Source organism: Hypomesus transpacificus, chromosome 21 (assembly GCF_021917145.1).
Source record: "Hypomesus transpacificus isolate Combined female chromosome 21, fHypTra1, whole genome shotgun sequence".
NCBI classification, from domain to species: domain Eukaryota; kingdom Metazoa; phylum Chordata; class Actinopteri; order Osmeriformes; family Osmeridae; genus Hypomesus; species Hypomesus transpacificus.
Window position 1 is genome coordinate 5,491,411 of NC_061080.1, and position 23,418 is coordinate 5,514,828.

Genomic DNA, 23,418 nt, shown 5'->3' on the forward strand with positions numbered 1-23,418 from the left:
GATGGATGTATTCCTCCTAACAGAAAACATTGCATACAACATGCATGTGTGTGCGTGATTGATGAATTGTTATTGTTGTTGTTATTGACTCTTAGCTGGTATCTTTGTTTTCAGGATCATTCCGGAATAAGGTTTATATTGGGTTCTGTTTTCTTGAGGGCAAGGTATCATGCCACCAAAGAAAATCTCTTCAGTCACAGAAACATCTTGCATCTCGTCAAAGGCAATGAGAAGAAGATGACATAATGGGATCATGTGGAGGATTTTATATATTTTACAATGCCAGTAGTGAGTTTATTAAAGCATCAGCATAGTCAGAAGTGTTTTTGGATTTACCTGCACAATACCGGCACACAATCATGTGTTGTTCATATGGGCATCAAATTTTCACAGGTACAATGAGATCAATGAAACTGGGACTGACTATCATGGCACCCATCTGTCTTTCCAGTGGAAATGAGCGAAAAGGTTCCAAACAGTAGAAGATCCAATCAAATGAATTACCCTCAACACAGACAAAGTGCTGAAGATCTTTCAAGTGAACTGTCCATGTTTTGAGATTTGGTTAACTGCTTTTGGAAACCTTAATCCATATTATCCCTGTTTCTTCCTTTTACACTGTAAGACATGTTAGTTCCACAATAAATTGAGCAGAGGAACTTTGCAGCAAACCATTTCTTCACCCAGTCCATCTGTAGATCGTCTGTAGATTAATAAGGAACTATCAAAAACTGTGAAAAGAATACTGTGCCAACTTACCTTAAGTTGGCACAGTATTCTTTTCACAGGCTAGTATTCCTAACACAAGCCTGTTCAATCAACAGGGATGCACTTTACATTCTTTTAATAGCAGTTTGATTTTGTAACCATCTACAGATCTCTGTACCAGGGAGTAATGCTACTACAGTCAATTAGAAAACAGAAGCAATGGAAATAATGGTGTGTCCAAAGGGAAGGTTAATTTACTTAATGAAAAGACCTACTGAACAATGAGTGACTGCCTCGACAGGATGTAACAGACATTTGGCATGCCTTTATTATTGAACATGACATGGTGTAGGTAGAGAACAAGATTAAGTCCAGAAAATATAACAAGGCCTCGGACTAAATGAAATGGAGCTTTGACCATAATTATGTGCAACAGACAGGATGGATGTGATGTCTCTGTTTAAAGGGAAGAGCAGTGGAGGAAGGGATTGTCTCAATGAATAAATTATCACATTTTGAATGAAGCAAACAACCAAATGGGTAGGGATCTACTTGACAAAACTGTTATGCTTTCTTTCTTTTGTCATGAACAATGGCCATACAGTGGGCAAGAGTTTGATCATATTCTCATTAACAGTACTCTTTGCAAATGTTTTTGTATCAAAATACCACTTTTAATAGTATCCGTTATATAGCATAAATGCAATAGTTACCCTAATATTTACATGATTATATACTTCAATTTGAGTATCTCCTTATTCAAGTTTCTCCTCAGAAGATGTGAAAATATGTGATAGCAACATGACTAACTGATACCCCTTTTAACAAATGTATGAACAATTTTCAGCAGTAAGTGTGTATACATGTTCACAAACATGTTTAAGGGAGGCGTGGCATGTGTTGTGAAATCAAGGTTTTAACTTGTGTGTTTCTTCAGTCTCACGCATGGAGAGGTACTTCTTTGTGAGAAAGAACAAGACACCCACTGGAGCAAAAAAGAAAGTCGGCCACAGATCTAAACATTACATTTTGAATGCAGAGATCCAATGAAAATGCATCTTCGCATTTTCTGTCCGTGTATTCACCTCTCAACCACCACTCTCCCCCCCCCCGCCCAGTCCTTACCAGAGGATCATGAGAAGTCACCTCTGCAGTCAGAGGGCATGGGAACAGTGGAAAATCACCAAGGCGGCAGTGCAGGGGTGAGGGGGGAAGATGGAGGTGGCGGGATGTAGGGTGGTGGACCACTTACGCTGACATTACTCCTCCAGGGCCCCGTGCCATCACAAAGGTACCCGCCGACCGAGCCCTTTATCTCCCACGTGGCAGTGGCGACAGGGAGCTGCCAGATAGCTGGCCCCTGCCTCCGCAACGTGGAGACAGTCTCCAATGTAGAGCCTTGTATGGCTATAGCTCACGCTAAGGAGGACGATAAGCAGCAAAGCCAGCTATGCGGGCCATGTTTAGAGACACTCGGGGGGGAACAGTGTCCCGAGACAATGTCTGTTTCTGTTAAATTTAGAGAGGTTATCGCACCCTGTTCTCCCTGCTGAGCAGTGTCTCTTCTCTCACAGCTCCGTTGGGACTTCAGAGGTGAGTACAAGGCATGTTGCAAGCTTTGTCAGCACTCTTTCATTTACTAACATAACTTTTTTCCTTGAGATGTTTGTTCAAGGTTCTGCACACGGGAGATTTTGGCTGTTGATGTGTGTGAAAGAGAGAGAGAGAGAGATAGAGAGAGAGAGAGAGAGAGAGAGAGAGACAGAGAGACAGAGAGAGAGAGAGAGAGAGAGAGAGAGAGAGAGAGAGAGAGAGAGAGAATGAGGAAGATGATTTGGTCTTTCACTGCACAAAAATGTTTCAAGCTGTGGCTGTCTTTAAAAGGATTCGATTTGTTAGGTTAGCCTTGATAAAGGCTATGGTTGAGAGATTAACTATGTGAACTACGCCTATGTGAATGTGCTGAGAGATGGACACTTGCCATCATAGAACAGATTCTTGACACTTTTCAGCACTTTGTTCTGAGAAATGGTTCACCTTGATGCCAGGATTATAGTCTTTGTAGAATTATCAATTCATTTGATTGATGCTGTTGGCCACATGTAAAGATTAAAGACCATTGCAACAGTTGCCATTCTATTAAATTACTTATGATTATTAAACTATGCTAATGTTGTCATTAGTTAATTTACCCTGCCTAGCAATCAACATAACTTGTGACAAAGTTGTTTAATCTGTCTGAAACAAGGTATGCTGTAGAACTAAGAGAACAGTCCTAGATTTTATGTTTAGGTTCACCAAAAAGGCAGTGACAAACAAGTATGGATAACTTCTTGTGACTGTAGAAGGCTTTTAAGATTTGGCTACAGTATGACACATTGGACCCACAAAATCGAGCAGAAATGCCAAAGCAGGCTGGCAAAGGGCTCACTGCCAGCAGGGAATGGTAGTCTCCGTTTCCGCTGAGAAATCTAGAGAGCAAGGTTAGTTCCAAGGTCATTTGACTCTAAAGTTAAAACGAAAAACGAAACTAGAACTTTGCTGCAATAAGTTACCCAAAGTTCTGGGTAAACACAAAAAATGTATCTGGTGTTGCACAAGTAAGACAATAGTGGTAGTGTGTAGGACAATGATTTGAAGTATTAACAATGACACATTAGTGTTAACTAGCTACAGGTGGATGTCGATATATCTGTACATAAATATACATATCTGTATATACAGAATATCCATGCATTAGAATATGCTTTGCCATGTGGTGATTTTGAAGGGAGTGACGGTGCATCCTAAGAGTTCAAATTAAGTGTGACCAGGTGTAGTGCATCATCTCAAGGCAGTAGCAAGCAAAAATAAAAAACATAAAAACATGGCCTGACTCATCGAGTTCTCCTGGTCTGAGTACCTCTGTCCCTGTACCCTCTCATCTCTCTTCATAGATGTCCAAGGTGAATAATGTCCATGCGGACTACCATTAGCTCCACTGACAGGTGGAAACTGGGTTCATTTGTATGCTTTGCCAAGCCACTGGAGGCCTTATTCAGAAGGAGCTAAATTGTAACTTGCCACATCACACTAGTACAACCACTGGACCCTCACCTTTCTCTTATGTCCATGACAAAGTGTGACTGTCTATTTCAAGTCAGAGTTTCGAAATAGCCTCAATTGTTGTTTGTGTGTGCAGTCTGTGTGCAAGCGCCAGTGTTGTGCTATGCCACAGAAGAGCATAATTCAAAGGGTGACTGTTGCAGCATCATCTGACATATGATTCATATCAGTCGGCTGTTTGGTGGACTTCCACTGCGGGCCTCGAGACGAACTGGCTTAACAAGGGGAGACAACAAGCTGGGCATTGGGTAACTTGACCTGACATGGCATTGCCTTGACTCAAGATTAGAAGCAACAGCGTACATTTCTGTAAGGAGCTATAATACATCTCTACCAAGTTTCATGGTGAGCAGTGAATACTGTCCACATTATGCAATGAGTATCTTGTTATCTAAGTGCAACAATACGACAGTGCAAAAATACCCTTCTAAACAGAAATATTATCAGTGTTAATTGTAAGTTGGTGAATGAGGTGAATGGCGAAAGCAGTCCGTTTTATAACAAATTGTTTCAATTAAGTAAAAAAAGTGCAACAGCAATAGGTCTATCTCACCATTTGTCATGCCCCTGGCCCTGATTCATCCGTGCGCAAGCGTGAGAGAGATAGAGAGATAGAGAGTGAGAGAGAGAGAGAGAGAGAGAGAGAGAGAGAGAGGGAGGGAGGGAGGGGTGATGCACGAGTCAAGCGCATCAGCAGCAGCGCGAATACCGAGAGCTGGCAACGACGACCGGGTGCGTGTGAATTGACTGGCCTCACCTCGACAAATTATTTGGAAAGAAAAGGTATCGATGCTTTCAGGAACTTCTTTGACATCCGGGGGTTTAGTGTGAGTTAGGAAAGTTGAAAGCAGCTGCCTCAATGTTATTCAAGCCTCAGGCTATTTCAAATCTGTCTCCTTGCACAACAACGGGATTGAAAAGGTAGGTCATCACAAAGCAACCTTTTATTTAATTTTTTACATTTATCAGGCGCATGTTTCTTCATTTTATGTATTTGTTTTGAAGGCAATGATGGACCGATCTCATACCGTAACCAAACCTGATAGGCTATTCGTGCTTATGGTATGGGTTAATAAAGTTTTCTTATCACATATCGAATTGTTTTATTCTGAATGTGAATGGCGTGTGCTATATTTGAAACGTTTTGACGAAATTATTCATTTTCATATTTAAGTTCAATGGATTTATGTGAAACGGCTCTGTGGATATGTAATGCATGGAAAGAGCGTAGACTCACATATGCAGACACATTCTGAAAGTACAGAGTTGTTGAAAAAAAAGACAGTGGCACATGGTAGTTTCACTGTGGAATGAGAGAAGCAATTTAACTTTGTTATACTGCCATGTTTAAACTTTTGCTGGATTTTTGTGAAACATTATGTAAGAATGATAACAAAATAATTCATAAAAATGGCATTTGAGACTACATCTCAACTTTACTCTCAATTAGTCTGACGTTTTATAGAATTTGAAAGCAGATTACTAAATGACTGCAAGTCAAGAAGGGTCGGAGGTAGAACATCAACAAATCATTACACTACTGGTGTGGAACACCAGTTGTTTCTCCTGAGTGATGTTCTAAAGAATATCAATAATGAAATTATTAAGGAGAAACAAACACAGAAGTGATCAGTACTTACAGCAAACCTCAGAAACCGGGCTTTGATGCTGGCAGGCTTAATTCTCATATAGAGATACATTGAAATGCATATTATCAGCTTTGAATTATATTATTTTATATCAGTGTGGTACATAGCATCACAGCTAGTACCAAGGTAATGGTGATGGCTCACAGCCTTCAGGAAGTAAATGCATGCAAAATTATTTAGCCAAGTACTGAACATTTCTACTTTATTTGTACTCAGGTGTGCATACTTAAATGGGATATTTCAGATTACTGGTGAGGTTTTACTTAGTCATTGTGGTGTATTGGATGTTGATAAGCAATATTTTTTATTTTTTAAGAAAGGTGAAAGATAATGTCTACAAAATAGAAAGACTTTGTAAAAGTTTGATTATTTGGTATTCTATAATTCCAATGATTTATTATGCAATATTTGTCCATTGATGTGAGTGGAACCATCAGTAATCATACTTATTTTTCAGGATGAGGATGAAATAATACCACATGCAAAAATCTGTATTATTTTTGTATGCATTACCGGCCTGTATCTTAGATTTCAGAAAATGTTCAGGTTCGTATATAATGCAACCTACTGCAAGTGACTGCTAGGAAAAACAATTATTTTCAGATGCACTTTAAAAGTTGTTCATTTGGTTTTCAACTATTCTGAAGCTATGTAGGGGTACAACAGCATTGGCATGGAATTCAGGCAAAACATGTTATGTATGTAGGTTACTTATTAGGGTAACTAAGAAAAAAACATTGAAACAACAATAACATACTGTATTGAAGACAGTCTATGAGAGAATCCCAAATGTTACATATTTTTCATAACAAAAACTCTCATCATCAAGAAAATATGAATCCAATGTCTGTAACGATCTGTAAAACATACTTTTTTTCTTTTCTGATAGGGACACAGAAGAGAGGGCCTGTTAATAACATCTTATTAGCACCATGGCGCAGACTGGGACTTCTTCCATCCTATTCATTCTTCAGCTTGCTGTGTTTTTGTCAGCATTTTCATCTCAAATTCAGTATGCACAAGCAGGGAGTCCTAAACTAAGCATGGAAAATAACTCTACAGATGATGGGAATAGTACACAATGTGGTGGAGGGACACATAAATGCACACCTGGTGTTATCCTGGCAGTATGGAAACCAGAAAACCCAGCCTTTGCTGATCAGTTGGCAAGAGCCACTGTTTACTTTGTAGGCTTGTTTTACATGTTCCTGGGGGTTTCTATTATTGCGGATAGATTCATGGCTTCCATTGAGGTCATTACTTCACAGGAGAGAGAGATTACCATCAAGAAACCGAACGGGGAAAAAATCACAACGACCGTGCGCATATGGAATGAGACTGTGTCCAACTTGACTCTAATGGCGCTAGGATCATCTGCCCCAGAAATCCTACTCTCTGTTGTTGAGGTATGTGGCCATGGTTTTGATGCAGGTGAACTGGGCCCTAACACAATTGTCGGAAGCGCTGCTTTCAACATGTTTGTTATCATTGGCCTCTGTGTTTCTGTCATCCCTAATGGAGAGACCAGAAAAGTGAAACATTTGAGGGTATTTTTTGTCACAGCAACATGGAGTATATTCGCTTACATCTGGCTTTATCTGATCTTGGCTGTTATCTCTCCTGGGATTGTAGAAGTGTGGGAAGGCCTTCTCACTCTGTTTTTCTTCCCGCTGTTCGTGGGGTTTGCTTATGTCGCCGACCGCAGACTTCTTTTCTACAAGTATGTGTACAAGCGCTATAGAGCTGGGAAGCAGAAAGGGATGATCATTGAAACTGAAGGAGACCCTCAGCTTCCCTCAAAGGTTGACATTGAAATGGAGGGCAAGATGCTCAATTCTCATGGAGAGGATTGCATGGATGGAGACATGGCAATGGATGAGAGAGATCTGGACAATGAGGAAGCCAGACGAGAAATGGCCAAGATCTTGAAGGAGCTGAAACAAAAACACCCGGAGAAAGAAACGGAGCAGCTCATTGAATTGGCGAATTATCAGGTGTTGACCCAACAGCAGAAAAGTCGTGCCTTTTACCGTTGCCAAGCAACCAGGATCATGACAGGGGCTGGGAATGTATTGAAGAAACATGCTGCCGACCAAGCCAGGAAAGCCATTGGTGCTCATGAGGTTCGGTCAGAGGTTTCGGACAATGACTTCTCATCAAAGATTTTTTTTGACCCTGGTACATACCAGTGCTTAGAGAACTGTGGTACTGTAGCGCTGAATGTGGTTCGTCGTGGTGGTGACTTGACCAATACCATTTCAGTGGAATACCGCACTGAAGATGGAACAGCCAATGCCGGATCAGACTACGAATTCACTGAGGGCACAGTGGTCTTCAAGCCCGGTGAGACGGAGAAGGAGATCCGAATAGACATCATTGACGATGACATATTTGAGGAAGACGAGCATTTCTTGGTCCACCTCAGCAACGTAAAGGTCATTTCTGAGGGCACAAGTGTCAGACACTCAGAGGCCAATCACGTGGACACCCTGGCAGGTCTTGGCCTACCATGCACAGCCACGGTGACCATCTTTGATGATGACCACGCCGGGATCTTTACATTCGAAGAACCGGTGATGACCATTAGCGAGAGCATTGGGATGATGGAGGTGAAGGTCATTCGTACCTCAGGAGCTCGCGGAGTAGTTGTCGTACCCTACAAGACCATTGAGGGTTCAGCGAAAGGAGGTGGAGAGGACTTTGAGGACACCCATGGAGCACTGGAGTTCCAGAATGACGAGATCTGGTAAACAACATTCATTCATTTTTTTCACTATGCTTGTTTGTAAGGGTGTACCTTTAAAAAAGACTAGGTGACTGCACATTGACTAATACTTGCCCTATAAAAATTCAGTAGTAAAAAAATTATAATATTGGACTTATTACAGCATATCATTCCAGTCCATATAAGTCCATATGTTGTCCAACTTTCTTGTTTTATTAATCTTTTTTAAATTTGTATATAACTTCATAATATATCCATATGCTTGAGGGGCGAAAACAAATGTAATTTTTTTGTTCCTGTCAGCCTCTCTAGTGTGCCCTCTATTTCTGCTTCCTCTTCTGTTTCATGTTCTCTCAGCTTTGCCTCTCTTGTCTTTCTTATTTTTTTCTACCATGACATTATACAGTTGTGAGCCTGGAGAGGCATACACAGCAACGTTGTGTCACAAATGAATATTCTAATTAGTAATATGGCCTATAAAATGTATTTTATTTTAGTATCTGTATTCCACCCCACTCAATCAGTAGGATCTGTCACGATGTGCAGTGAGCATGCGAGTGTAGTCATTACCTCATTTGGCTGCTCACAGAAGGCAAGATTTGATGACTCACTGCTGCTTGGCTGTGGAGGAAACAAATGGCAACAAATTATCATTGTGATGCTAATGCTAACTATGCATTTTTAGATGTACATTATATATATATATATATTAGGGATATCATATTTTTGAAGCAAGAGCCAGCAGCTGTAGCATAATAGATATGTAGTAAGAAAAAAATCTATTGAAAGATATGACATGCACTCTGAGCAAAAAGGCCATTCATAAGATTCTTAGTCTTTCTTTTACCTGTGACTTTTATAATGAATCTTTTATTTTACTAGGATTCCAGTACCCACTTTACGTAATCTTCCACTTCACATTGGAAGTACCCTAGATCACCCAGTTGTACACTCAGGTTTATATTCTTGAAATAGCAGTTGGGCCTGGACTTTTCCACAGAATGAGTGGTGGCGGGAGTCGCTGACAACAGTTTCATTCTTTGGAGAATAAACATTGCCAGCACGAACAGAACACCAGCCTCTTGAAATGGAAAAGGCCCTGCACTTGTGCTTGTTTTAAGCGGATTAATGACGAGACACTCACACATTTATACAGAGGGAAACGGATTGCTTTGAAGTGCGTTATGTGAAAGGGGCTCAGCCAGCTTTGCATGGGGAAGAAGAACCATATATAGACAGGGCACCAGTCTGTATTGGGAAGGTGGCACTTGAGTTATCATTTGGAAAATGTATAAGTCTTGGCATTGCAGTTCATAGTGGTTGGGGCACAGTAGCAGGGCGTCCCCAAACCTATTACTGTAAACACACTGCTAGTTATGCCTGCAATGTCCCCCACTATGTTAATATGAATTGTGTTCTATAAATATCCTTCCCCTTTATGAGTGAAGAGGATTCATTTAGTTAATTACATAAATTGTTAAAGCAAAACATAAATGCAATTGTTAACTAACAAGCAAATTAACCCTGTTGTCCTAAAGAATTGCCGGCTCCCAAATTGATGTGACGTTTTGAAGAAGTGTTACGCAGGGCTTAGCTTTTGACTGTGTCACTTGCTATTTGCAGTAAGTGACGAGAAATTAGAGCTGATAAGAAGACCTGGGGATTCTGAAGCACACACACAAGTCAGCCATCTGCTCCCTCCCCTATCCTAGCCATCAAACTTCACTGGTGCTGAATCCATACCTATTCTATGCGGCCTTACTCACTTAAACAACCAAGAACTAAGTTTAAATATTAAATTTCCATGGCTATGAGAATATGAGTGTTACCACATTTCAATGTAACCTTCTTAATTTCTTACTGCATAAGCTGTTGCCAGTTTCAATCAACAGCAAAGGTCTCATTAGGGGCAGTTTTAGTATCAGACCATTAGGGGCTCTCAGCCCCTGATGAGAATGTGACATGGATATTCATACTATGGTGGCCCTGAAGTGCAAACCGCACCCCCTAATACGAGTACATCCCCCAAATGAAAACACTCCCCCCAAATAGGATGACTTGCTCACCTCCCCCCAATACAAAGACACGCTCTCCCAAATGGGAAACAACATTACCTTAACTCAAAAACACATTACATTGACTCAAAACGGAAAGGGTTGGTACTTTCGTCGCTGAAGGGATGCATTAACTAACAAGAAATTGATCGACAGAACAAAATGCAATAACCTGACAGAGTTACGTGCACCAGGACATTTGTTTGGCTATCGAAGCATGTAGCAAGTACTTATGCAAAAACATAAATTGCATGTTAATGTAAAATCTATAGCCAAACAACTATCCTGGTCCACGTCATTATCCTGAAGTTGATCGTTTTGGTTGGAAGAAAAGAAGAAACATTTGTGTTAACAATTCAGAGAGTCAAGTAATTGCACTAGGCTACTATTTATTTTAATCAGGGACATTCCAATGAAATAATCTTATATGCTGTTAACGTCTCACAACATTAAAATAAGTATGCGCACGTTAAAAACGCAGTTGGAGGAAGCAGGACTTTTCAGAAGAAAAAACTAATCATCCACGACAGAAGTACGAAATGATATAATGACAGGGTTACTGCATCCATTCAGCGACAAAAGTGTTGTACCAACCCTTTCCGGTTTGAGTTAATGTAATGTAGTTTTGAGTTGATGTAATGTTGTTTCCCGTTTGGGGGAGCGTGTCTTTGTATTGGGGGAAGGTGAGCAAGTCATCCTATTTGGGGGGAGTTGACTCGTATTTGTGGGGGGGGGGGGGGTTTGCACTTCAGGGCCACCGTAGTTAAACCCCCCTGCTAAATCCCTAATTATACTGGAAAACAATTAATAGATACCAAAAAAATATTAATACAATTATTTAACAATAAATGAAAAATAAATAAACATTGTTTTGACATTGGCTCAACTCACCCCAAAACCCAACCCAGCTTACCCTAAGGAACAGTCCCTCAATCTCAACCCTTCTCTCCCCTTTTTGCTTAAAACATCTCTCTGGATCGTGCCTTATACTTCTCTGGGAGAATGCCTGAATGTACTCCTGGAAATGTTTAATGTAGGCAAAAACACATAGCATCTACATGGTCTTGATAACCTGTCCACTTTCTCATCTGGTTCCTTCTTCTCTCCCTGTGCTGACTCCATCCAGCTCCATCGCCTTCTCTCCCTCTTTATTCTCCTCTCTTCCTCTCTTAGTGATGTCAACCAAAAGTTAACAAAACAGAGTATAATCTGATAAGAGGTAGGGCCTATAAATTGACCCATATCAATGTATAGCGCTATTCTAATATAATATTGGGTTGCTGTGGGTAATGCAGTAACACCATTTACAATTTGCAACTTAACTCACTACACCAAATGACAAAGTTCCTTTGCCTGAACTCCACATTTTGACACACATTCGACTTGGCAGAATGGGTGACTTGGCGCTTCAGGAGGAGAGTCAGTTTACACAATTAATATTTTGGGAGTGCATGTTCCTTTTGCTCTTCGCATCCCTACGGTGCTCTGAGACCTGTCCCATGAGGACAGGCCCAGCAGTTCATCTGTCCTCAGAATCCAAGTAACCCACAGTCATGGTCATGATCCAGAGTTGACGTAGCATGGCTGCCCCCCCCCCCCCCCGGGGAAGCCCCCTCGCTTGAAGATCGCATGACCGCGACTGTGATGCCCCTCTCCATCCTGTGGGCTGTGACAGGGAGATGTCAGTATAGCTTCGTCAAGCTAGATAGAGCAGAGGGGCAAGGCCCGATGGAGAGAGAAAGAGAGAGGAGAAAGGTAGAAAGACAGACAACAAAGAGAATGACAACCCCAAAAACCTCTGACTGTACTGATTCAACCTCTGACACTGTCCGTCTAGATCTGACCAATATGCCCTCTCGTTGGCTTTGCAGGCTTCTTTTTTATTGGGGGGGGGGGGGATGTTAGTCAGTGCTCTGTGCATGTCCTTAATTTTCATAGCTACATGCTTCAGGGACCGTGCACATATTTGTGGCTCTGTACTTTGAGGGAAGATGAGCAATGCCACTACTGCCAGCCGTGTGAACTGTGGATACAGATAGAGTAAGTGCTGATTATTTCACATCTTCCACAGCACGAGATGAGGAGATAAACAGTGTTAGATGACAAATCCCAGCTGATATGACTCACATCAACAGTCCTCCAACACCAATGTGTATGTGAGACCAAGTAGTTTATCTGCAAGAGTATAATGGTGTGTATGTGAGAGTATAATGGTATATATTTGGGAGTATAATGGTATATATGTGAAGTCATGGCATGTATATGAGACCAAGTATGAATCATGGCCGATACGGACTCTCATAGAAACTTGTCCAGGCTGTGTATTCATTCACGAGAACATATCAAGGGACTTAAACGCCCTACCGTAAGCCAGACATGGCAACTTTTTACATTTACCTCTGTATGACAGAATACTCTAGAATTCTCCTCACTAGGACAATACCACATTCACTTCACCACATTATGGGTTGGTAGCTGAGAGATAAACTATGACAAAATGTGGGTTTGTTTGGTTTATTGAACCAAACAAACCAAATCTTCTTTGGATATAATGTAAATTTGTGTTAAAGGTTTATGTGCGTGTATAGGACCTTATGTCTTAGATCAAAAGTACTATTTAACATAGAGTAAGTAAAAACATACAGTAAAATAGAGGAGTCTTCTTAAAAGAAAGCATCAGAAAGTAAAAGGATGACTTGGGAGTGAACTTCGTATTTTGGATTATCTAACTGCTTGGCAAAGAAAACTAGTTTGGAGGGAATAGCTTAGGCTGTAGAGATATTGTCAGTTTGGATAATAATTAAAACAGTTTAGCAGCTTGTTATAATGCATGAGTGATTTAGCTGCAAAGACCTGAAATGTACTGCCATATAAAATCTGCTGCAAGCTTAATTAATGTACAGTACAGTATGACAGTAAAATTACATTTATTTTAAGACCAATATAATTCTTCTGCATCAGACCGGAAATGGAAAACTAATCTGGGTGCAAATGAGTAACATTCAAAGGCGAATCAACAACTACTAGATTGCCGACTCCAGAGCCACCCAAAAGAAAATTGTTCCTCACAGAGTCCAAAATCAGTCTGCTCTCAGCTTGTTAGTATGATGTATGAATGTGGCCAGAGTTTTATAATTGAGTGGATCATGAATGAGTTGGTTAATATAGTTTTGACATTGAGGAGTTAAACTTTCGTGCGGCTCAGTCTAAATGAGAGACGAATTTGGCTTGGCATTAACTTCCAGTTAATGAAAGATGCCTCCAGTTGGATAATGTGGATTCGAATCAGTTAAAGGGACATCCTTTATGTTAGACTGCGCAGCCTTTTCCATTAAGCATGTGAGCTACAATTTGGAATGAATAAATGGTGAGAGAAGTAAATAATTTGTCCCATTTTCAGTTTCTTGGGGTTTATTTGGCGAAAGTGCATCCTGTTGATTGAAATCTTCCAAGAAAAATTCCAATAGATACAGCAGTACAGAAAATGTAGTAAACACCATCCCAGCAGGAAGCTGCCCTCTCCGGAATTTCACCACAGAGATATGTGTCGGATGGTGTCAGATCTGAAAGTTAAATTGAATATTTCCCCCTGAGAACTAGACCCAAGAAAATAAAGGGCAAGTATGCTTGTCCATATAACTCTGTATTTCACTGCTATTGCACATATTACTCACTGAGGTCTCCCCAAAGGCTCAGCTCATTAAACGTTGCCTTTTAATAGAGTCACTTCTCAGAAACAGAACTGAGAGAACTGAATTTCAATGTCTACCTTGCATATTTTGGTCATTTCTAGTATATTGTCCATGGATTCCAAATTCCTGTGCTGCAGATGGTGGTTTACATGTATATACATACAACCACAATTTATGTAAATGAACCACCTGTTCATGAATCCAATTTAGACATTTCATGTTAATTAGTGAAACAGGATTAAGACAATACATACAACACACAAGAACATTGAAACACACAATTGACTGCTCCTTCAACTTCAGCTCATTCTAGACCCACGTCAGCAGGGGCTAGGGATACCTCAGAGGGTGGGATTTAACCAGGCTAGGTAGAGGGAGTTTGTAGCTCCCAGCCCCAGCTGGTTGTTGGCCCAGAGTCAACCCAAGCATCAGCTTAGTCAGAGGGCTGGCCTGTTGGGATAGGATTGACACAAGGCTAAGAAGCTAGTGGAAAATTTGGTTCCGTCCTCCTAATGTCTCTCTAACCCCCTTCTCTCCATATATCACTCTTGCTTGTCATTTTAGTCGTTCACTCTTGTCACTCGCTCTGCCATAGACCTCCAAACCGCCTGCCAATCTTTTCCCTCCATTCTCTTTTCTCCCGTCAGCATAACCTCTCACTCACTCTCAGTGTCTGCAGCTAGACTATATCCCCCCTCTGCCTTCGACAAAGCTACAGGGAAGGAATTTATAATCCATCTGAAAACATCCTCCCTGTTTTCTGAACCATACTTTATGGATGCAATGCAATTTTTATTCCTGGCCAACCAACACTGCGTTTGAAAGAAGGGGCCCTAATCCCTCAAAATGTTTGCAAAGAGCCAGAAAAGTGAAATCCCCCATTTCACAGTTGCATGAGCTTATTAAGGGGTCTTTTTGAAAGTGCTGTGTTTGTAGGATTTGCAGAGCAAAACTGAGCAAAATGAAAACAATGGGTGAACAGCGGCCCACCGCAAACCTCAGAGTTATCAGTTCCCCACCTCTCTGTCAAGCACTTTCTAGCTAAAACAAGCCTCCGCGATGAAAACACAAGGAACTGACTACAAATCTAATTCTCCTTTTCTTCCTTGAACTCTTTGTCGCCACATATGCACTCTTATTGTTTGAAAGCGAGTAACTCATTTTTAGCAAGTACCGTCAGTGGATGGTTTCATTTTTTATAAAACAATACGTTTGTATCTGGGGTTAAGACTGTACTGTTGGATTATCAAGAAGGATTTATTTTGCAAGTCGGTGACAAACCATTAGCATACATGGGCTTGCAGGAGATTCTAGCACGTTGCCAGGGAACTTGATTGCTCCCTCAGGGCACAGCGGGGCTCATGGTATTTCCATTCACCAGATACTCCTTATCCTTTGTTGTAATTGCACAATAGGTCAATCAATTATTCATGTTCATCTAAGCAAATTACTGTCACCTGTGAAAGGTCCCCTGACAGATTGTTGTGAATAAGACAAACTAGTTTTGACTCTGGTAAAATCTAAAACTAGTTTGAGGTGCAGATCCGAAAGGAATTGGAAAGATAAAAGCGAAGAGAATGGATTTGACTAGATCTAAGTTTTATTAAACCAAAAAGCTGTACTGAACTGTATGTGCCCATGATAACCTAACTTTGCTTCTCTGACTATTAGCGCAATGTAGTTTGTAATAGGTTTATACTGTACCTGTTTTAATTAATTCAGCTTTTTTGATATGTTGTTAAAAAGGACAGTTAAAAATCGAACAGGGGATTTATTAATCATTTTCTGTATGATTTATGTTTCTGCCATTATGCTACTTAATGTATTTGAATTCTAACCCCAAATTGAAATCTACTTCAGAAGACTTTCATACAAACCAAGTAACCAGACATTTCCTTAACAAATTGCCAGTTTATCCACCCACGTTGAGGGAAGTCCAGAAAGCTTCAATGTATCCTTCCACCTCCTCAATGTAGTTAGCCACAACATTTGAACAAAGACACTAAGTGCATTCACATGTGTATTAATGTCCAGTGTATTTGGCTCTGTGTTCAGGCAATAAGCCTATCATGTCCCCCAGTCTTTGGTTTGGATGATAAACAATGCTCAGGAGTTTGTCTTCCTCCTCCCTCTGTTTTTGTCCTGCATTGAATTAATCTCCATATTAGGGTATAGCTGTGCAGAGGGGGTCCTGGTCCTTTTCAAACATGGGATACAAGTCATAGGATCAAACTATTAAATAGATAAATAGACCATGCATGGCTTGGTCTTCAGTTTCTAGTACTAGGAAGGTGGCTTATTTTCCAATCCGTCTCTTCTGTAAATGTTCCTTCTCATAAGCCATCCAGCTAGCAGCTGTCAGTGAAAGTGTATCATACACAAAAATAATAGTTATTGAAACTATTTTCTCCGAGAGTAAAACAGGAAATGGTCATTAGGATGTATACGAATGGAGAACATACAGTACAGTAAACATAGATGGACCTGTACTGTTTTATGTAAGATACCAGGTAAGAAGCTTTGGCTCTCTTAGTAAAAGTTTGTGTTGTGTTTTGGCCCAACTGCCTGTGGAGAGAGCTTTTTTGTAACTACATCCCTAGTGGGAAACACCTTCAACCAGACACCTCATGCCAATGTGTAAGAGCCCTGTACCACTCATTAGTAGCAACTAGTTTTCATCCTCTTCAAGTTGTGTTACAATGAATAATATAACACCGGTTAGCAAGCTTAGGAGCCTTCAGTGGTCATGGCTGACATTGCAACTAATCAAGGCTTTACCTGTGAGAAACATAAGCAATTGTCTTACAGACAACCAGTGAATTAAATTAATCAACCTATTATTCTTCAGGCTTCATCCCCAATTGGCCATTCAAAATAGCTTGGTTTGTTGGAGTTTTCTTTCCTGAGGGATTACTTTCTTGCGTTAATTAAATGGAAGGCCTTATTGGATTCACCATTCCTGTTTTGTTTGTTATTTCACTGAAATCTAGTAAATGCCATGCTACAACCTCTCCATCTTGTTTTTTTGTTTGTCAATTGTGTGTTCGTTGATGCATGCCTTGATGTATTTTTGCCTTTGTCAAGTCTGCACTCTCTACACGCTTCTCTCTGCAACTCTTCTCTTTCTCCCTCTCTTTCTTTTCCAGCCAAACTATACAGATCAATATAATCGATGACGAGGAATATGAGAAAAACAAGAACTTCTTCCTTGAGATTGGAGAGCCTCGTCTGGTGGAGATGAGTGAGAGGAAAGGTGGGGAGTCCCCTTTCCCAGGCTTTGGCCCCTCCCCCAACCCCACCCACTCGTTGTCTGTGCTTGCTCAGACCAAAATACTGTATGGACATCCAGGGAGAAGTAACCATGACTAAAGTACCAGACATTTGCCTATTGTTCTCGTTGAGGAGCACTGTGTAGGCTGGTTTAGTCTTTTTCCTCGGAGGATGCAAAGCTTTTTTATCCTCCTGCTATCCTCTTATAGATTTGATGATTTAGAAATCAGATGTCAAGTGCAAACCAGTATACACAATGGTCTTCAAGGGTCATAAATGGGCCAGTGGACTACTAGATTCAACCTGTTATGCTTACTTACAGATTTTTCAGGAACATCCTTCAGTCAGTGATTGATGATGGGGTGACTATCAAAAGTTGTACAAAGTCCTTTTATGTCCAAAGGAATTGAACACAGCGCCTACCATAAACAGGATGTATGTGCTCCTATTTTACATGAGATGGAGTGCGTGTGTGTGCAAGCCTCTCTATGAATCCCTGTCCAAATCCATGGGTGGTATTTGTGTGCGTGTAGCATGACAACCACCTCCTTCCCAACTCCACAAACCATCCACCCCTCACTTCACCTTCCTCCCTCACCTATGTCCCTTTTTGTTTTTTTGTACCCATGTCTTGTGTTCCCTCACAGGAAGACCCTAGTGATTAGAATACTTGACCACGAGGAGTATGATAGGAGAGCCAGCTTCTACATAGAGCTGCAGGAGCCCACATGGAACAAGAGGTTAACAGGTGTGAGAGTCTCTTCCAGAATAGTCCGCTGAGCTGTTTCCAGTCTTCTTACCTCCTCCTCCTTCTCCCCCTCTTCCTCCTACATGCTGTCTTCCTCTCTATCTCCTATCTCACACTCTGCGCTTTGCCTCTTTTTGCTGTCGCAGGCCCTGCCCTTTAGTTTGCTGCATTGCATTGCGTCTGGCCAGCTTTGTTTACAGGAGGCGGTAGGGAGGATAATATCTGACCAGTTTCAAAAAGTCGATACCTGGCCCTTGCAGGACCCCAGTTGAAAAGCCTTGAGAGATATAAAAAAACAAAAGTTTTCCCTATTGAGGATACTTTAGCATTGTACGACAAGTGGTCATATGAATGCACAGTATCTTGTTTTTGTGTGGTCTTGAAACGAGCAAGTAGCATGCCTTGTCCATTCTAACCATTCTCCTTGTCCCTTTCTAACCATTCTCCTTGTGTTAAAATTGCTCTTAACACACAACTGATATGAATTTGACGTTTCCTTGATGTTTTGGGAATTTCTAGAAACATTTACGTCGCTGTACAGTATTACAGATTTTGATATTTTACATCTGCTGGTGACATATTTGTGTACCTCAAGCTTGCCCCTCCTATCCATTGTGTATACCAGAAATTCAGATGCATTATGTAAAATGATTCATTGGGATTACTATAACTAATTTATAGGAACTATAAGCATAATTTGTTTATTAAGTATTGATTTTGAATAAGAAATAGTCTGAATCACATTAAGAAAAACATACAATAATTATTCAGTACATATTCAGTACATGTCAGTACATATTGATGTATAGACATTTTATAAAAAAATTCCATAGTTTCATAGAAAACGCTTTTAGGATGCCATTGCTATGCTACTTTTGATGCCATCAGTCTGTGTTTAGGCTATTTAGCATTATTATTTAAACTGACTGAGGAAAAATCTGTGACATCAACAAACACTGTGTCATTATGCAGTACTGTAAATCAGGTCCCACTTCTGCCTTTACACGAGCATGGTTCACAAGAAATTACTTATTTAATGCACACAAAGCATTATGGTTTGTCACAAAAAAGTAACTAGGGAGGTAAAAGGATGAACTCAAGCACACTTGGAAAAGTGTCCTCAGATATTGCATCATAACTGGCTCATCTGTCATGTTTTGCCCTCAGCTCGCGTGTTCATTCTCTGGTTCCATTGTTACTGTGTCCATTTCCCACTTACCTCTGCTCACTGTCTGTCTCATCTGTTTCCCCCCTATCAGCTGTGTTGCTTCAAGAAGTTGGTAAGCAGTTCACTTTTTCTTGTTCTCTGCTGAGATCTTCTGTCACACTCTGTCTCTGTTTTTCATTGTCTGAATCACTCGTTGGCTCAACTGTCAGTCAATGTCTGTACCATTGTAGTTAAATAAACTTTAGATTAACTGGCAGCTGTACTTTTTACTGCATATTTAAATATTTAATATTTATTTCCTTTTGTGGTTGACAATATTATTAGGAATGAAAACTCAATGTTTTGGGATGTAATAACAAGCCACCAAAACTGGGATTTAGAAACTGGGATTAATAATGGGTATCTTTTGATTTTCCTTCTTATGTTCTATCACTTTAGGTGGATTCGTTAAAACAGGTATGAGATACAACAGCAACAATGCTATGCTTCATACAGTGATTTCTACTACTTTCCAGTTGGAGTTCATTAATCAAACATTTTCATTAATTTCTGATAGACAAAAGACTTTATGGTAAGAAACAATTCAGTGTTGTGACAGTTTGCTTTAAAAATCAATCTAAATTTAAAGCAGAAGTTGTGCTTCTCCGACCTGCTACTAATGATCCAGCTGAGGCTTTTTGTCTACTGCTCAGACTGGATTTGTTATTATGTCTACTAGACGTCACGTGTCTGTAATTGACATAATAGAGATGTTGATAAAATCATTAGGAACGATTTAGAACTAACCAGCACAAGATGGCTTTCTTGTGGAAGTCCCTTTAGCGAACCATGTATAAATTCGAGCATGGTGTGTTTTCACATGGATTATTATTCCGACTTCACAGTGTGTACGCTCGGAACTGGGATTTTGTAGTGCCAGCTTTTGTCACACTTTTGGGCATTCGTCATGGAGCGAGTGCAAACTCTGTCCAATGAATCTCCCAACACTGGCAAAAAAGTGTGAATGTGAGGAATAACCTCCCTGTGTGTGTGACCTCACTGTGTGATGTGTGTCTCTCAAGACACATGCCATTTTGCATGCTGCGGGGGGGATGGGTCATCAGTCAACCCTAATGTGACCTCTGAAGGGGGGCCTCTGCTCGCTGAGGCACATGGGAAGGCGCCCATAGGTATGCAGTCACTGGTGTCACTGAGTATGGTCCGTGCTCTTTTAATGGCGGGGTCATACTTTACCACTCACTAAGCTGGGACTTCAAATCAAGTCCAGAGGGAACTGACATTCTGGCAGCTTTCAATCCCTTTACTATGTGCAGTACTTTAATGACTGCTGCCATGCTATTTACATATTTACATTCTAATTTGTCAAATTAATTCCAATTTGTTTATTGTTTAGCAATTTAAAAGGAGTTCCCTTTTTCTCCAAAGTTTTCATTAGAGAAATACTAATTGATGACATATGTAATGTACATGATATGGGTGCAACAATGTAAGCGTGAAGTCATTTCCACAACAGTTTATACAGTAACCTCGACACTTCATTTGAATGTTGTTGTCTTAACACCTGGAATAACTGTGCCACTTCTACAGAATGCTGAATATATCTGTATGATGGTACTGTATTCAGTATCACACTTTGTCCAACCAAGTATTGAATTTGATGCTTCGTATGAGCTTTTAATTAAGGCATTGCTAATCATCAAGAACTTCACAAGTGTGCTTGTTTAAGGTGTCAGCTTTCAAACTAACATATCACCTTTCAAGGTTGGCAATTACTGTATGTATAATAACCCCTCATTTAGACATTGGGCCCTGATCAAACACCTTTCGTTTCCTTTTATCCTGGATAAGTCAAAAGCTAAATTTCAATTGGGCTTTATGGATATTGATCTCTTTTTTTGCTGAGTAAAAATGTGAAAAAGCAAGAACTATTTTCAAATGAACTTTTAGTTTCATTGTAGTTTCGTAAGTGTATCTGTAGTAACAACAATTACTGCTCCAGTGTGCAATAACATGGCATTCCTTTTTAGCTGTATTATTTGAATAAGGTATGATTAATGTGTGTGTGTGTGTGTGGGGGGGGGGGGGGCTCTCCTTGTGAAGGACCATCTTAACCCACAACTTAAGCCATAGTGAGAACGCCTACATCAGACCTTGTATCACTTACGGTTCATAAAACCTCAATGTTGTTACTACATGTATTATTACGCAGTTAAATTGTTCCATTTTGACTGATCCAGAAAATTGGGTACCAGGGTTTGGTTGAAGAATGGGCCACTGTAAAATGAATTGTTTTCAACTTGTTCCTCAGGCAGGGATGTCTACCGGAAAGTGCAGGGTAGAGATAACCCTGTTCCGTCCACCATTATCTGCATCGCAGGTATACATTCACCGGTTTACAACTTTTTTTCTCCCCTTTTCCATTGTATCTTCCTTCTTCTTCTTCTACATCGCACACACCATCCACCCTTTCTAGAATATTCTCTCATATCTACTTACACCCACTCTTTTCTGTTTCTTAGAATTTTCAGTTTTCATTTTACTCATTACACAAATGATTTATTAACGTTTTCTTTCATTATGTAAAAAAATTAGGGCTCTAGATTATAATGATAAATATTCGGACATCAAACATCCAAGCAATTAAAGGTTGTTTTTCTATACAGCCACTCCTATACTGTACAGCCCATAAGCTAACCACTCATCTTATGTTTGCGGTTTGTTGAGATATAGTCACATGTGATTCATGAATTAACCAACATGGTTGTCTCACACCCCCCAGCATAAAAATGTTCAGTAATGTTCGTTTTTTGCCTGCAGTGTCACTATTCCTGTATGACCTCTTGTACTGAGCCATAGCAGTCATCCCGGTTCTTCTTGTCTTTGTGAGCTGCTATACCAATGACACTCACTGACGCTAATTGAATTCCACCATTCCAAATTCCACAGATGGATTATTTTTGTCAACTCTTCCAAATTTTGTAACCTACAGTTTGTATGGATAGGGGGTGACATTTTGATTGTTGAAGTTCATATACATACTTTTCCAAGTCATAACATTTGAAATATGGGATGACAAGACAAAACAATAAATGTATGAACATGTAGGACACAGTGGGTCTGTGAGGTCAACATACTGTTGATGGAACTGTGGAATTTGGTGAATTAAGGACACAAGGAGGGGTAAACAATGCCATGCAGGTATTTTCATAAAGAGGGATGAGAGCGTGTAGGCACCTTGTCAAAATAAATTGTGCACATTGTAAAAAAGAGAGCTTGTTTTGCGTTCCCATTTTAGATGCCGAACCTGAATCCAAAAGTGTGTTGTCCTCACGCAACAAACGGAGAATTTGCTGTGATATGATTAGTCATCAACTTTTAGATAAGCGCTAACTGTCTGTCTCTCTTGCTCCCTGTTTATTTGTCAGAGGAGGGCGATGAAGAGGCCCTCTCAAAGAAAGAAGAGGAAGAAAGGCGAATCGCCGAGATGGGCCGGCCCACCCTGGGAGAACATGTCAAACTGGAGGTGGTCATTGAAGAGTCATACGAGTTCAAGGTACTGTTGGTTTGACTGATTGGTTAGAAAGAAAGAAAGAAAGAAAGAAAGAAAGAAAGAAAGAAAGAAAGAAAGAAAGAAAGAAAGAAAGAAAGAAAGAAAGAAAGAAAGAAAGAAAAAGAAAAAGTAGAATGGCATCATAGTTTGCTTAAACTAAAATCCTCTTAAAATGTAATCACTCATCTACTCACCATTTTCTATGCTTCTGGTTTTCTCTGAGATCCTCATTCACCTTCATTATAAAAAAAAAAACCTTTAGACAGGAGACAATGAGACAGTTGTACTTAAAAGATGGTATCTCCCACTCCCTCAAGTAGACTCAGTTTCCTGTACGATACTTTAATTACATTTTTTAGACAGAAATGGGCTTGGGACATCTTTTAGTCCAACAGGCATTTCGCCAAAAATGTCAGATACTGTGTTTTTTTTGAAGACTAGACGTATCTACAATTTGACATTTAATAACAAATTATATCTATTCATCTCTAAGTAATTTTGATATTTTTCTAAGGATAGGAGCAGGGCCAGATTGTGGTTCTTTGAGGTCCCTGGGCACATGGCTCTTTTGACATGTGTCAAAAGACATGTGTCTGTGATTAACACAAAGATAAAAGATTTTGGGAGCTTGTTCTATGACACGGGGGGCCGCAAGCATACAGTAATACAATTCCAACAATACAAATAAAATAAAAATATCCTTAAAATGTACTATGTTTACAAATGATGTGTGTGATCTAAATAATACA

The 23,418-nt window shown here is 40.1% G+C and overlaps 1 protein-coding gene across 4 annotated transcripts in view; it reads left to right on the plus strand.

The window, feature by feature from the left end:
• Positions 1-2,165: 2,165 nt before the first annotated feature.
• slc8a1a (solute carrier family 8 member 1a) overlaps positions 2,166-23,418 on the plus strand; it is a 28,091-nt gene continuing 6,838 nt past the window's right edge. The window contains exons 1-8 of one of the 4 annotated variants that reach the window (XM_047044170.1): positions 2,166-2,301; positions 6,352-8,208; positions 17,080-17,186; positions 19,211-19,231; positions 19,558-19,575; positions 19,676-19,690; positions 21,428-21,496; positions 22,545-22,672. In XM_047044170.1, the coding sequence (XP_046900126.1) occupies positions 6,395-8,208; positions 17,080-17,186; positions 19,211-19,231; positions 19,558-19,575; positions 19,676-19,690; positions 21,428-21,496; positions 22,545-22,672 (2,172 nt within the window). In that variant the 5' untranslated portion in view covers positions 2,166-2,301; positions 6,352-6,394. Of the gene's footprint in view, positions 2,302-4,494; positions 4,735-6,351; positions 8,209-17,079; positions 17,187-19,210; positions 19,232-19,557; positions 19,576-19,675; positions 19,691-21,427; positions 21,497-22,544; positions 22,673-23,418 lie in introns of those variants that run through there. The other 3 variants (XM_047044171.1, XM_047044172.1, XM_047044173.1) reach the window with 3 other exon arrangements.